This window comes from Neoarius graeffei, chromosome 15 (assembly GCF_027579695.1).
Source record: "Neoarius graeffei isolate fNeoGra1 chromosome 15, fNeoGra1.pri, whole genome shotgun sequence".
NCBI lineage: Eukaryota > Metazoa > Chordata > Actinopteri > Siluriformes > Ariidae > Neoarius > Neoarius graeffei.
The window spans coordinates 72,655,689-72,670,678 of record NC_083583.1 but is presented as its reverse complement, the minus strand read 5'-3'; the positions used below and the strand labels follow the sequence as shown (position 1 = coordinate 72,670,678).

The following is a 14,990-nucleotide window of genomic DNA, read 5'->3' as shown; positions in this document are numbered from 1 at the left end:
GTGTACTATGTTGCAGAAGTCCTTCCCGGGTGGGATCTTGTTGATCCAGAAGGTCCTTGGTTGAACATTCGTTGGCGGAAGATGCGGAGGGAACTGCTTGCCTCTAATCTTGCTAATTTGCATTATTACGGTGTAGTAATAATGGTAACCAGTTTCAAACACAAAAGCAAAACAACACGACTGAGGTACTTTTAACTGTGGCCGGTGGTCCATACAACAACGCGTTTTTGTTTCTGCGGACAGGTAGTAGCATCTCTTTAATACCAACGGTGAATTGGTCAGAGCGCGTGAAATTTGTTCAGACTGCTCAATTTATAGGCGAGCTTGCGTCATGATTTACAGTAGTACGCCACCCAATCGTGGCATAGTGCAGGGATTCTGAACCATAGGGCCGCAGCCCAAACTTGGGCCGCAAGCGCCACCTGGAGGGCCGCAAAAAACTTTCAGTTTTGCACCAATGGGCCGCGAGGGCTGTGGGACTGTAGCTTTTTAGCTTTACAGACACACACAATTATTTTTTACTCCAGAATCGAAATTTGTTGGCAGCACACTCAATCATAGGCAATAACACACTACATTTATAGTTTAATTATTATTTTAACGTGACTATAACGCATTATAATAAAATGTTTATGGGGGCGTCGTGGCTCAGGTGGATAATGCGCCATTCCATAAATCCGGGGACCTGGGTTTGATTCCGGCCCGGGGTCATTTCCCGATCCCTCCCCGTCTCTCTCTCTCTCCCACTCATTTCCTGTCTCTACACTGTCCTATCCAATAATAAAGGTGAAAAAAGCCCCCCAAAAATTTAAAAATAAAATGTTTATGCTGTGACGTTGTATGACACGTTTGCAAACCGGAACTATTATCCATGCTGGTAACGCAACGGCAACAAGCACAGCCATGGATAAGTTTTTAAAGCGTTAACAAGATGAAAAGAAAGATGACAACCCACCCAAAAAACCAAATATTGTACGCAAGTTGCAGCGGCATCTCGAAACAAAGCATCCCACACTGGTGGGGAAGCCGACCGAATACTTCAAACGAAAAGACAACGGACTACAAATGCAGAAAAGAAGTATCGTGTCACTGACTGGCAGCTCTAAATGTGCGTTAAAGGCAAGTTATCTGGTAGCCAAACGTGTGGCACAAACCAAAACCCCCTTCACCATAGCGGAGGATTTGGTTCTTCCTGCCGCTGTGGATATGTGTCGTGAGCTGATCGGAGAGGCTGCTGCAAAGAAGTTTCAGATGGTTCCACTCTCCAACGACACTGTCAGTCACCGCATTGTGGATATGGCCTCGAACATACAGCAGCAGCTTCTTGAGAGGATAAAAGACAGTCCATTTTTCTCATTACAACTCGACGAGTCCACGGATGTCACTAATGCTGCGCTGCTGCTGGTTTTTGTTCGATATCGCTGGGACAGTAGTTTGCACGAAGATGTACTTTTTTGTGGAGAGCTACCAACACGCGCTACGGCTCAGGAATGTTTCAGCTGCATGGACAACTACTTCAAAGAGGACGGCCTGGACTGGCAGAACTGTGCTGGGGTGTGCAGTGACGGTGCCGCGTCAGTGACTGGCAGGCATCACGGTGTCATCAGACAGATACTCGACTGCGCACCAGAAGCCAAATGGACACACTGTTTTCTTCACCGTGAAAACGTTGCAGCTAAAAAGATGTCACCAGAGCTTCACGAAGTGATGACAGTAAGTGTCAAAACCATCAACTTCATTAAAGACAATGCTGTGAACTCCAGATGTTTTGCAAAGCTTTGTGAGGATGTAGAAGCAGATCATGTCCAACTGCTCCATCACTGTGAAGTGAGATGGCTCTCAAGAGGACTGGTTCTCAAGCGTTTGTTTGAACTGAGGGATGAGGTTTTCACTTTTCTCACTGAGAAAAAATCTCCCTTTGCACATTACTATGCTGACACAGACTTCACAGCTAAACTTGCCTACCTGTGTGATATTTTTTCACTACTGAACCAGATGAACACCTCACTTCAAGGAAGAAACAGCAACATTTTTTCTGTTGTAGACAAAGTTCAAGCTTTTAAGAAGAAACTTGCTTTGTGGAGCAAAAGGGCCCAGGAAAAGAGGATGGATGTGTTTCCACTTTTGTCTGACATTTTGGAAAACTCCCCACATGTGAAAATCAGTGACCCAGTCAGTGCGTTTACATGCACATAGAGAGAATCGAATTTCTCCCGTTGCTCGACTGAAATCGAAGTTCAAAATGCCATGTATACACCTTAATTCGGCTGAAATTGAACCGAACTTGATTTCTCGGAATCGAGCTACACGACCTAGATTATGCGATTTCTGCTGAGCTACTTAGTGCATGTATACCCTATCAAGCTACGTATTCGAGCTACTTACTTCAGCACTGCCCCTTCCGGAAGTGACGAGTGACGAGACCACAAGCGGGAAACACAACAGCCTCGGTCGGCATGACAACGGCATGAATCTTTTCTTTTTGTGGCATTGTTTGCACTGTTAAAATTTAGCTCGCTTACTGTATCACCAAATACATCTGTACAGCTGTTGCATAGCTGTGAATTGTGTACATAAACAAGTCACTGTATTTGTGTGTGTGTGTGTGTGTGTGTATATAGATGTCCAACATCTGAAGAATGTCAATAAAAACAAAACAATTGAACTTTTTGTGTGTTTATTAAGACATAAGTTACATTGTAAGCAAAAAATGGACTTTAGAAAAATATACAATTGTGCAAAATAAGTTGTCTTACAAAACAGTGGTCTGCGCAGGACAGTTTGTAGCCATACAGTCTGTTAGAGCAAGCCTAACAGCTTGAGCACGGAACTTGTGAACACAGAACTGCCAGTGTTGCCAGATTGGGCGGTTTTAAGTGCATTTTGGCGGATTTGAACATGTTTTGGACTGGAAAACGTCAGCAGTATCTGGCAACACTGCTGATAACTTTGTTTATACTCTTGAATAGCTCTTCTTCATGACGACAACTGGAAGTGTACCAGCACGATGGGGTGTGTAGCGCCACCTGTGGCTCGGGTGCACAATGTACCTCACACAATAGCTCGATTAACTTGTGTGCATGTAGGATTGGATTTGTCTGGCACCCCTGCTGGGACCCTTAGCTCGATTACCGACAGCAGCTCGATTTGGATGTGCATGTAAACGCATTGAGTCTCTCAGCACCTGTCACAACTGGCAGAGAAATTTAATGAATACTTTCCAGAGGACCCCAGAGAGGGACACGTGGGTTTTGGACCCATTTTCTGTGGATCCCACTGCAAATGTTGCTTTGCCCTCACATCTGGAATCCCAGCTTCTGGAAGTCTCCACCGACAGCACTTTAAAGTTGCAGTGGGATAAACTGGACCTGGGATCCTTCTGGATCCTTGTCTCAAAAGAGCACCCATGTCTTGCACAGAGGGCTGTGAAACTCCTCCTCCCATTCACAACTACTTACCTGTGTGAATCTGGATTCTCCATTGTGGCCACAACAAAGACGAAAACCCGAAACAGACTCGGAGCATCACTGGAGGCTACTCTCAGAATGAGCCTTTCCCCCATCCCACCCAGACTGGATCTGATTGTGTCTCAGAAGCAGGCCCAAGTGTCTCATTAAGAGGTGAAGAAGTAAAAAAAAAAAAACCAGTTGTAGCTTGTTAGGCTTAAATATGGACTGTTTTGACTGTTCAACTACTTGATTGATTGTTGTTCAAAATACAAAAAGCAACATCTTTTGGTTCTTCTTTTGAAAAAAAAAAGGCTATTAAGGCTATTTGCATTTAAAATTATTTACAGTTTAATTAAAGAAATGTTACTTTGAATGTATGTTTTAACCACTATCTTTTTATTGATCTACTGATTGATTTTCTTAGTCCCTTTTTGTTAAATCTTAAATCTAAATATTGGTCTTCATTATTAATAAGCCTGATGTAAGCCTTCAGATTTTCCTTGCTTGATTTGTTCCATGATTCACAAAAGTTAACATACAGTTGGTTTAATAAAAATCTTTGTGGTGATCACATTTCATCATCTCATTATTATTCATTAAAATGTACTCATGTTTTAGCTTGTTAAACTGTGAGTGGATTTGATTTATCATTGAATACAAATGAGTGAGATCAATTAAATCTACACCGTGATTATTTAGGGCCCCAGGTCACTCGGCACTGAAAAACTTGGGCCTCGGTGTCAAAAAGGTTAAGAATCCCTGGTCAAGGGGAATGTGGGTGCAATGTAGCAGTCAGTATCAGCATGTTAACAGATGTGAAAACAGACCAAAAAAAAAGTAGAAAGAGTATGAGAGAGAATAATGAGGGAGAAAGAAAGGTGCCAGGAGGAGAAAAAAAGTGCCTAATGAGAGCGAGAGGAGAACCCATTTCCGTTTCCGGTTGAGAGTATGTCGTGCACATTCTGGCTGCTGCTTCTCACCGGAGCTTTTTTATTTTTTTTTTTATTTTATTTTCTCTCCTTTTTTTATTTTTACTTTTTATTTTATTTCTTTTTTCTGTGTGTTTGTGTAGTTTGATGTTTGAGTGTTTTGTCTGCCGGTTGTGGTGTAGCTCCGGACCCGGTTTTGGGCGTCGGTCCCCTCCAGGCCTTGGTTTGCTGTGGGTGATGCCTGTGCTCCCAGCTATGGACTGCAGTGAGCTCGTTGCTCATTTTAACATCGTGGTTGTCCAGCGCTTTGTGCTTTAATGCTTGGCGTGATGTTCCGAGCGATGTTGCTCGGTGGTGTCGCGGTGGCTGTGCAGGCGGTTTGGGACACACCAGCGCTCTGCGTGGCGGAGCTTCTGTGCTCGCTTTGTGGATCCATGGTGTGGTGTTCGAGCGATGTTGTTGACGGTGGCGGTGCTGGTGGTGTGGAACTTGTTTTCGTGCGCCTTTTGGTGGGACTGTGGCTGCTACACCACTGGAATTACATCCTGGCCCTTATTTGGTGGACTTTTTTTTTTTTTTTTCTTTTTTTTCCCCCTCTCCTGTCTATAATTGTAAAGCGTCCTTGGGTTTTGAGAAGGGCGCTATATAAATTGAACCTATTATTATTATTATTATTATTATTATTATTATTTTATAACCCCGCCCCAAACACAGATGCGCACAATAATGACATTAGCTTAACCAGGCCTAGCTCTGCCCGTGCACTGACACTCCAGGACCTGAAGGGGGCACAGGGGGTCGTCACAGGGTTCCCTCAGGGAAATTAAAATTCCACCAGCATTATTACAGGATAAACAGAGAATAGAAAATAGAGAAAACTTCTAGATAAATTAAGTATTTACATCTCATCTCATCATCTCTAGCCGCTTTATCCTGTTCTGCAGGGTCGCAGGCAAGCTGGAGCCTATCCCAGCTGACTACGGGCGAAAGGCGGGGTACACCCTGGACAAGTCGCCAGGTCATCACAGGGCTGACACATAGACACAGACAACCATTCACACTCACATTCACACCTACGGTCAATTTAGAGTCACCAGTTAACCTAACCTGCATGTCTTTGGACTGTGGGGGAAACCGGAGCACCTGGAGGAAACCCACGCAGACACAGGGAGAACATGCAAACTCCGCACAGAAAGGCCCTCGCTGGCCACGGGGCTCGAACCCGGACCTTCTTGCTGTGAGGCGACAGCGCTAACCACTACACCACTGTACCGCCCATAAGTATTTACATATCCAAAAAAAAAAAAGTCATCTGAGGGAGCTTTTCCTTGCTACTGTCGCCACAGGCTTGCTCATTGGGAATAAATTAGGGATAAAATTGGCACATTTAAAGTCATTAAAATTCTGTAAAAATAAACTTGATGTATATGTGACAAAGACTTCTAATTCTAAAAAATCTAAAGAGAAATTTTCTGTAACCGTGTGATTTTTACTGGCAACAAAATCCGCAAATCAACACACTTCACTTTTATGCAGTTTTTAAATCTCACTTGGCTAGATAACACATACACAGTACTGACACAGGTACTAGTAAACAATCCCGTTGCCATAGCAACGTGATTCTTGCCGTCTAAAAAGATGGCTTTTCTCAGTGAATAAAAACAAACAAGCATGTCACATAAAATTATCGATGATCAGGCTTATTTTTACACCCAAATTCTTGTCACTAGGGCTTCTTTAGAGTTGTTTACAAAGATTTTAACAAGTATGGAAGGGAAGTGTCCTCTTGATCTTCTAGCCTTGGTAAGTCATGTAGCGTGTAGGTAACGTCACAATTTACACTTTTAGCGCGATATTTGTTCCTTGGACAGGGTGAGAGAGCAGCGCCTAGGGACATTGTTTTAAGATAAAGTTTGTACACAGTGTACATGGACATGAGCAATTGAACATGCCTTGTATGGATTTTGTGTGTCGAAAGGAGTTTATTTTTTGGGTTTTGTTTGGCACATGAGGTGCAGTGATGCTTGTGTTTGCCTGTAAAGTCTGTTTTGGAGCACCAGAAGGTAAACGTTTCAATCAACAGGCCAAGAACTTAAGTGGCACCAAAATCTGTGTTGCGATTTGGGCTGGTACATACCAGTCCTGCAGTAACCAGTGTCATTTTGGCATGGTACGTACATTGGCTGGTACAGTACACAGCCCTATTAGGACACGTACTGCATAAACAGTACATTAGGATTCTGCAACCAGAATGAATTTATTCAGTGAAAATTTTTCATATTACGGCAGGCTCGTTCCACACCGCAACATAATAAAGGCAGAGCCTAATCTAGGGCGCGTAATGCGCGATAATACGCGTTTTTTATCTGTCTGTCACACATCCACTTTTTGGGCACGAGAGTGATATCGCGTATCTGTTCATTCTGTCGCGGATTTATAAGTAGAGAGCGTGTAGTCGCGTTTTACTGAATCTTGTGTGTATCAATTTGTCAGCACCCACTAGCAAGCACTGCGGTAAATATAGCGTTGTTTACACACCAATCGGAAAATATCGGAAAGGACCGAAGTATTCCGAATGGTTTATTTAGCGGGTAAAACAGTTTTGTGAACTATTATATCATTGGTCACTGAACCGGAAGACAGTGTATCTCAACCAATCGTGTGAAGTGTTTTAAAAATACCCAGACGCACATGGCATATGTGGCAGATCACAGAATCCAGGGACACATGTCGGCCCGGGGCATTTTGAGTTATTGACAGATTCAGAAAGTACAGTTTCTAAGCTTTCCAATGATGCCTTCCATGTGGAGATCTGACAATATTTGAAGAATGTGTGGCCTTTTGAAAGTGTATACTTCTTAAAACAGAAAAGGGAGAAAATCGCCCTCAAAGTTTTCCATCTCAGCTACTCTGGGTGCAGGGCGGGCACATAATGCTGCTCATTTGCATGACATTAAGGAAAGCCCTACCCCCCTACTAGCTAGCACGATACTACTTTCATGTAAACAAAGATCACCACGTCAATTTTCCTTCCATGCAAAGTATGCCCAACACAATTATGAAGTACAAAAATAAGTCCTAAAGTATACTTTAATGTTTTGTGGTTGAAAAATTACACCATAAGAAAGAAAGAGAGCATGATGATAACACAACACTAGTTTCATGTAAAGCCTCGGTCACAACCGGCCGTACAGTACGCGCTCCTACGGCCGGTCTACATGCAAAAAACGCAAGAAACACATGGAGAGCGCGCATGAAACGCACGAGAGCGCGCGTGTGAAAAGCAGGAGAGCGCGCATGTGATGTGCTGGTTTTCGAGCCGCAGACCGGCCGCAGAGGTTCTTTGTCATGTCAAACAAACTCTACAGGTGCTTGCGTTTTTTTCAGGTTGCAAGACAAACTTACGGCCAACGCGCGTCTTTCTCCGTGAACAAAAAAAAAATGCAGCGATTTGGGAAACGCCAAAAATCGCATGGCCAAAAAATCGTACGTCCAGTTGTGACCTAGGCTTAACCAAACCACAACACTCTCCGTTACATGCAAAAATAACCACACAGCCTTAGATTAATAAACTTACCCCATCATAAAGGTGGTGTTTACATTAGACTGTATCAGCGGATCATCAGATTAACGTTTTTAAAACGATTCGCGTGCACACAGCAACGCCAATACACGATTCGCGTGCACACAGCAACGCCAATACACGGATATGCTAATCACATGACTAATTACGGCACGCAAGTTAAAATGTGTCAGTGCGGCTCAGCGCTTCCTCCTCAGCGGCTGCGCTCCAAATCACTCCGCCCTGAACAGCGAGTGCCCTCTGGAGGGTGCGCACTCCGGCCCTGCGCAGCTCACAGAGCGCGCGAGTGAAGCGCACGAGCAGTGATTCGGGACTGAGCCGCTGTGTGTGTGATCCCAGTGCATATCGGGCATGCGCAAGTCACTCACCACTTGCAAGTGGAAGGATGGCAAGCCTAAAGACAATCATAACTACACAATGGGCAGTATTTGCATCTTACCATGAACAACATTAAGAATGACAAAGCAAAGCATTATATTCATACTTTTATACTCTTTAATGAAAAACAAAAAGGTGATACAAGGCGGAAACAATAGCAGGAAGTGAAGTCCGTGCCGTTTTTCAGCAGTCGCGTCACATGACCAACGTGGCATGAACAACACCAGCGAATCAGGAAGGTGGATGTCACCGTGACGTTGTCCAATGACGACGTCAGCTAGAGCTCAGCACTGCGTTTCCTCGTATCTCAATGTTTACACAGCACCGGATCAGATACGAACTGGGTTGAATACGTGGGCCCTGGCGGATTCAAGTTGTTCCGCCTTTGGAGTCGTTTCCCGGCGTTTTAATGTGAACGGACAGTGCATCCGCGACGAAAACGAGACAGATACGGTCTAATGTAAACACCACCAAAGAGAAACGGCGCCTTGCACACACCAATGCCTCCGATGAAATGTAATCCTAGAACGGTCCGTGTATCATCCGATCATTCAAGTATTCCATTCAATCTGGAAAACGAGGTTGCGGGGTTTTTTTTGCTAGAAATGGTTATCTCTGATGTAAATACCGTGTGTCTGTTTGCTTCGCGGTGTTTCAGCTCCTCTGTGCTCTGTTTAGTAACTCATTCCATAGTGAAATCACACGCCTGTATGCAGTTAAGTAGCCATGCGCTCAGCTCGTATCATACAGCTGATTCGCGAAAAAAAACAACAAAAGACTTAAATCATCATGTGAATGGCCCATATGGTAATTTACCCACACCCCCCAGCAGGCTACAGTCCTGACAAAAACGAGACAATTTGCAACAAAAAATGTATGCTTTTCCAACAAAACAATCTATTATCTGAAATACTGATTGCATTCTTCAAGATCTCAACTTGCACATGATGGAAAAAAACACAAATCACAAATTTCGAAAAAAAATGCTTCTTTTGCAATTATCTCGGATTCGTTTCGGCCGATATGTGTCCCTGGATTCAGTGAGGGGTCACATATCGTTCTGTCTCATCCAAACATAACATTCAGACCCCCCAGGATTTCGCGATTTGCAACATCAGCGCAAATTCAACCAATCCCCGCGAATTCAGGACGGTGTTGCAATTCTATCCAATCACCGCAACTTTCCCGCAAATTTGACCAATCGTTGGCGTCGTCTTGCGGTGATGTCGACAAACTACCTTCCGCCTTACTTCCGTGTATACGTTCAAGAGAAGCAGCATGTGCGCAGTGTTGCCAGATTGGGTGGTTTTCAGTGCATTTTGGCGGATTTTGAACATATTTTGGGCTGGAAAAAGTCAACAGTATCTGGCAACACTGCATGATGTGCGAGTCAGTGTTTATGTAGGCTTAAATTCTGTTACTGAAAGTGTGTTATGTTTACAGTGAAGGACTGTGTGCACTTTACATTGCTTTTTTTTTTTTACTTAATACAAGAAATTAATGGATGCCAACATTTTTGCCAAAATGGTATTTTATTTTCCATTGTTTAGGCAGCTTCAGCATCATACTGTGAGATTCTGTTCAAATTGTTTGTTTTTTTCTTCTATGAAGCCTATGCCATTTATTTTATTAGTTTATAATTATTGTTTAATTTAGTCTTCAGGAGAGACTGCCTGCACACAGTACTAGTATTAATAGTTTTTTTTTTTCTTACATGAAAGCTGAGGCATTTATATTATATTTTAAGGTAACTTCATGTTGTGCTGTGAGGTTCTCTGCACTTTAACTTTTGAACCAACAGGAGCATTTGGATAAGTAAAGCCTATTTTTCTGCATTTTTGTAGTTCTGGTAATTTTACACATTCTACATGATTGCTAGGTTTTTTTTTTTGAGTAATTTGTTTAATTTTTCTCGTCGAAAGTTCAATTTAGTATTATGTTAATGATATTCTAAAAGTAAAGATTAATAAAACTCTTCTGTTTATAGATGTACTCTTGAAAATATCTACCAATGTATTACTTATTTTTCTGTCCCCACTAACTGGAACAAATGAGGGATATTTTTACCCAGGTTAATATTTTCTGTCCCCTGTTTCTACAACTAGTGAGGGATCTGTCCCCTATTTTCAAATTCCTAGATTAGGCTCTGATAAAGGGACACGACAACAAACATAAGTTTAAACCAAACTGATAAATTATTAGAAAAAAGCAAAAAACAACACTTGGGGAACATAAGTGAATATAATGACGTGTCTGAGTGGGTGCAATGAATGCATCAGTATATGGACCAATGGGGGAAACGGAGAACGCGAGATAGTGAGATAAACAGGTGGGGGGAGAGAAAGAGAGAAAGTAAGCAAAGTGCCAGTGTGAAAGGAAAATCAAACTAGGTGCCTAAAAATGCCCTGCCCCCCATAAGCCTAGGTCACAACCGGACGTATGATTTTTTGGCCGTGCGATTTTTGGCGTTTCCCAAATTGCTGCGGTTTTTTTTTTTTTTGTTCATGGAGAAAGACGCACGTTGGCCGTAAGTTTGTCTTGCAACCTGAAAAAAATGTAAGCACCCGTAGAGTTTGTTTGACATGACAAAGAACCTCTGCGGCCGGTCTACGGCTCGAAAATCAGCACGTCACGCGCGCCCTCCGTGCGTTTCTTGCGGTTTTTTTTGCACGTAGACCGGCCATAGGAGCACGTACGGCCGGTTGTGACCGAGAGAAGAGAACCCCTTTTATAGCCACACTCCAGGTACAGGTGCACTCATATATATTAATCGGCTTAACCAGGCCCAACCCTGCCCGTGCACTGACAGGGAAGGACCTGCAGGGGGTCATAACAATGTAAACTACTGAAAGCACGTGTCTCCAGCATAGTGCAAGCTGTTCACCCGAGTCACAGGTTTTCCTTTCATGTCATCTGCTAGTTAGCCATTCATTTTAACACAACACTGTTTCCTTTTAGTGATGCAGTACGCTTTTATATTGATGATTTTTTTTTTTTTTTTTTTAAACTCTCAAAGAACATCCTCGTTTACCAGTTTACAACAGAAGTCCTGGCAACATGAGCATCTTCACATGCAATATCTGTTTTTACAGGCTGTGTGCGCAAATATCGTCTCGTTTAAAAAATCGAATCGCCTGTTGTGTAGGGTGTCTTGCTTACCCTAATAAGTATGCTAAAGAGGCAAGAGCATTACTGAGCTCAGACGCTGATCTCTGCCACCTGACACAACCTACGGAACATAACATTGTTTGCTTGATTACAAAAACCCACGGCACATCATCTACCAATTTCATGGGCAATCAGTTAATTTTTTTTTTTGTCACCTGAGAAGGCTAGCATGTCTGCTGGTTTAACACTGGACCTAACACTACTTTTAATCGGTAGTAAATATTAGATGCTGATGGTGACTAGACATCTTCAAAATTAAGGGTTTTCCCTCAGTGGATGACATGCCAAGTTGTCAGGGTTGTCACAGTAACATTAAAATTGGAAAATATCTTTGTTTCTTATTCTTAAAGGTCATAGGCAAGGGTACGAGGTGGAACTTAGAACATCAACTTTATTTTCTAGAAGGACGACCCAAAATGCGAATTCAGTCTTCCTTGTGTCTAATTTGCACACTAAAATTGAATAAAACGGTTAAAATATACTGGTTTGCACGAGTTCCAAAGATTTGTTTACATCTCACTTATGCACACTTTTACCGCCAGGGGACCGTCGTCGTGACGTCATTTCAAGGCAAACAGACTGGGAGCAGTTCTGTGTTTACTTGCGAACCGAGCACATGTGTACGGGCTTTGGTCGTGAGAGGATGTGTAAAATGTCTGATATTGATTTTTTTGAAGTAGGAACTCTCCAAATTGAATATCGAGAGGTGAAACCATATATGTATGAACCTATGGCCGTTGCGAAGCAATCGGTGAATGTGGCTCACTGGTTTGACCGTGCGGCCTCGGAATCGGACAGCGACTCGGCCGACTCTGATCGCGGTGACCCCGGACCTCAACAAGACTCGCGCCCAAATGATTTATCCTGATAGTTATGATAAATTTCGTCGTAATACTAAATAAGAGCCCTTTTGAAGAATAATTAAACCACACAGGCACACATACAATCCCTATAATATAACGTGGATTCGTTTATATTGCTAATATAATATATTGCTAATAGTAATACAAGCATTATACTGTTTATAGCCTACTCTAAGTGAGGAAATATCCCTTTGTCTCATTTCCACAACGATTGTACAGGATCCCTCAGGATTCTTGACTTGTCAATTGCAAGCAAAGGTAAAAATGTTTACTTCCAATCTTCTCCTTTTTGCTTGAGCATCGCTGCTCCGTTTTTTCTTTGACTGCTTGATTTTGTCAGAACAGCGTCAGGTTTGAGCCTTCTCTGTCCGACACGGACACCTAAACTCTCCAACAGATGAGGATTCTTCAAAAATGAATCAATGCTCCCCCCTCGAAGTGATCGGAGCACAGAGCGGCGTATTTACCCAGCTGCCAACACTCTCGCTTCACGCGCACAATCCACTCTCTCCGCCTCTTCTCCTCTCTCGGAAAAAGGTAAAAACTTCTTCCTGAACCGGTCCCGTTGTTACGGTTCACTGCACAACAATAAGGCATGTTTTTTTCCTTTGGAAATTCCCGAACGCACGTCTGCACTCAAGCCAAACGGCAATGCAAATAAACTGAAGTGGACTCAACTCAAGCGATTTGTTTGCCTTGAATGACATCACGCGCCGAGTGGTCATGAAAATCGCCGAGCAGAAATTTGCCGCGATCCGCGCTTATTTGAACTTTATTTTAATTATTACTTCTTAACAATACTTCTTGGGACCAGAAGAAAATTACAGAGGGTTTTTTTAACATTATATAAAGTTTCAAATGTGCATAAATTGAAAGCATTTGCCTATGACCTTTAACTCCATCTGTTACAGTTAGCTTAGCTAGAGAGATAACCGTGCTACCTCAGCTGCTTCTTGCTGGTAGTTACTTGGCAATGCACACGTGATTTGAGTTAATATTCATCATTTGCATAGAATTTTTTTATTTTTTTTTTTAAATCACAAATGTGAGTAAAAATGTTGTACTGTACAGCTCTGTATTATGTATTGGATCTGTCTGTTACAGGTATTATATATCTAAAGGTGCAGTTATAGATCAGTTGGGTGGCGATTTAAATTCTACACCGCTCCACTGGGCCATAAGGTAAATTTTTCTACACACACACACACACACACACACACACACACACACACACACACACAGTTACCTCTTTATTGGTTAATAAATTCAGTACAATTACAGTAAATAAACATAGCTGAAAGTGAAAAAACTGTTTCTGAAAAAAAAATCCAAATAGTGGAAATTAACATTATGGTTCCTAATATGAGGAACATGGCACTTTTTGTTTGAACCCACCCATTTTCCCCAAGTTATCAGAAATATTGGAACACATGGTGGGCGTTTTATTGTTGCCAAGGTGTGCTCTGTTACTGTCTATACAATTAAAAGCCCTGGGTTTCTCTTGTGAAGACTGCATTTGTTGTTGAAGATGATAAACCAACATTAAAACCACAGAGCTGTCTATGAGAGAAAAGTAAGCCATTTTGAAGCTGGGAAAATGGATCAGAACCAATGCATAAGCATCTGGCATAGCCAGTACAACCATTTGGAAAATCATGAAAGCCAGTGGTATCCCCAGCAACCTCCACTGGGCAGGGCAGGGGTGAAGGGATCACAATTCACCATTCTTCTTTTTCCCTTTTGATTTATTATTATTAGATTAGATTAGATTCACTTTATTCATCCCACATCGGGGAAATTCACGTGTTACAGTAGCAAGAAAATGTCAGACAGATAACAAACAAAACTGAAATAAAAATTTGACAAATGAAGGATTAAATACAGAGGGCTATTTGCATTATCTACTGTGAAAAAGTATAGAAAAATTGCCTTATTGAGAGGCTCGGAAAAATTGCATGTTACAGGTAGACTCTGTGTGTGTGTGTGTGTATATATATATATATATATATATATATATATATATATATATATATATACACATGCATAAATTATATATATACACAAGTATGCATAGAAATAGTTTAGGGCCTATATTATTGCACATAATTGCATCGATGAGAGATGGCAGAGGTAGTAGTGGTGAAGTAGTGCAAATATAATGACAAACAGGTTATTGTTGCTACGTTACAAGTTGTGGGTGTTATACAGTCTGACAGCAGCCGGTATGAATGACCTGCGGTCTCTCTCCTTCTTACACTGTGGGTGTAGCAGTCTACTACTAAAAGAGCTGCTTAAAGCCCCCACAGCCTCATGTAGGGGGTGAGAGGGGTTATCCATGATTGAGGTCAGCTTGGCTAACATCCTCCTCTCACCCACCACCTCAATGGAGTCCAGAGGACAGTCCAAGACTGAGCCAGCCCTTCTGACCAGTTTATTAAGTTTCTTCCTGTCCCTCTCTGAACTTCCACAGCCCTAGCAGACCACAGCGTAGAAAATCGCTGATGCTACCACAGAGTCTTAAAAAGTCCTAAGCAGTGTCCTGCACACACCAAAAGACCTCAGTCTTCTCAAGAGGTGGAGATGACTTTGGCCCTTCTTGTACAGGACATCTGTGTTGTTA

General features: G+C 42.4%; 1 protein-coding gene across 1 annotated transcript in view; it reads left to right on the top strand.

Moving 5' to 3' along the window:
* The window catches only part of zdhhc13 (zinc finger DHHC-type palmitoyltransferase 13), a 108,589-nt gene that overhangs the window by 36,744 nt on the left and 56,855 nt on the right, over nt 1–14,990 (top strand). The window contains exon 4 of the mRNA XM_060941833.1: nt 13,475–13,552. Coding sequence (XP_060797816.1) covers nt 13,475–13,552 — 78 coding nt within the window. The remainder of the gene's footprint in view (nt 1–13,474; nt 13,553–14,990) is intronic.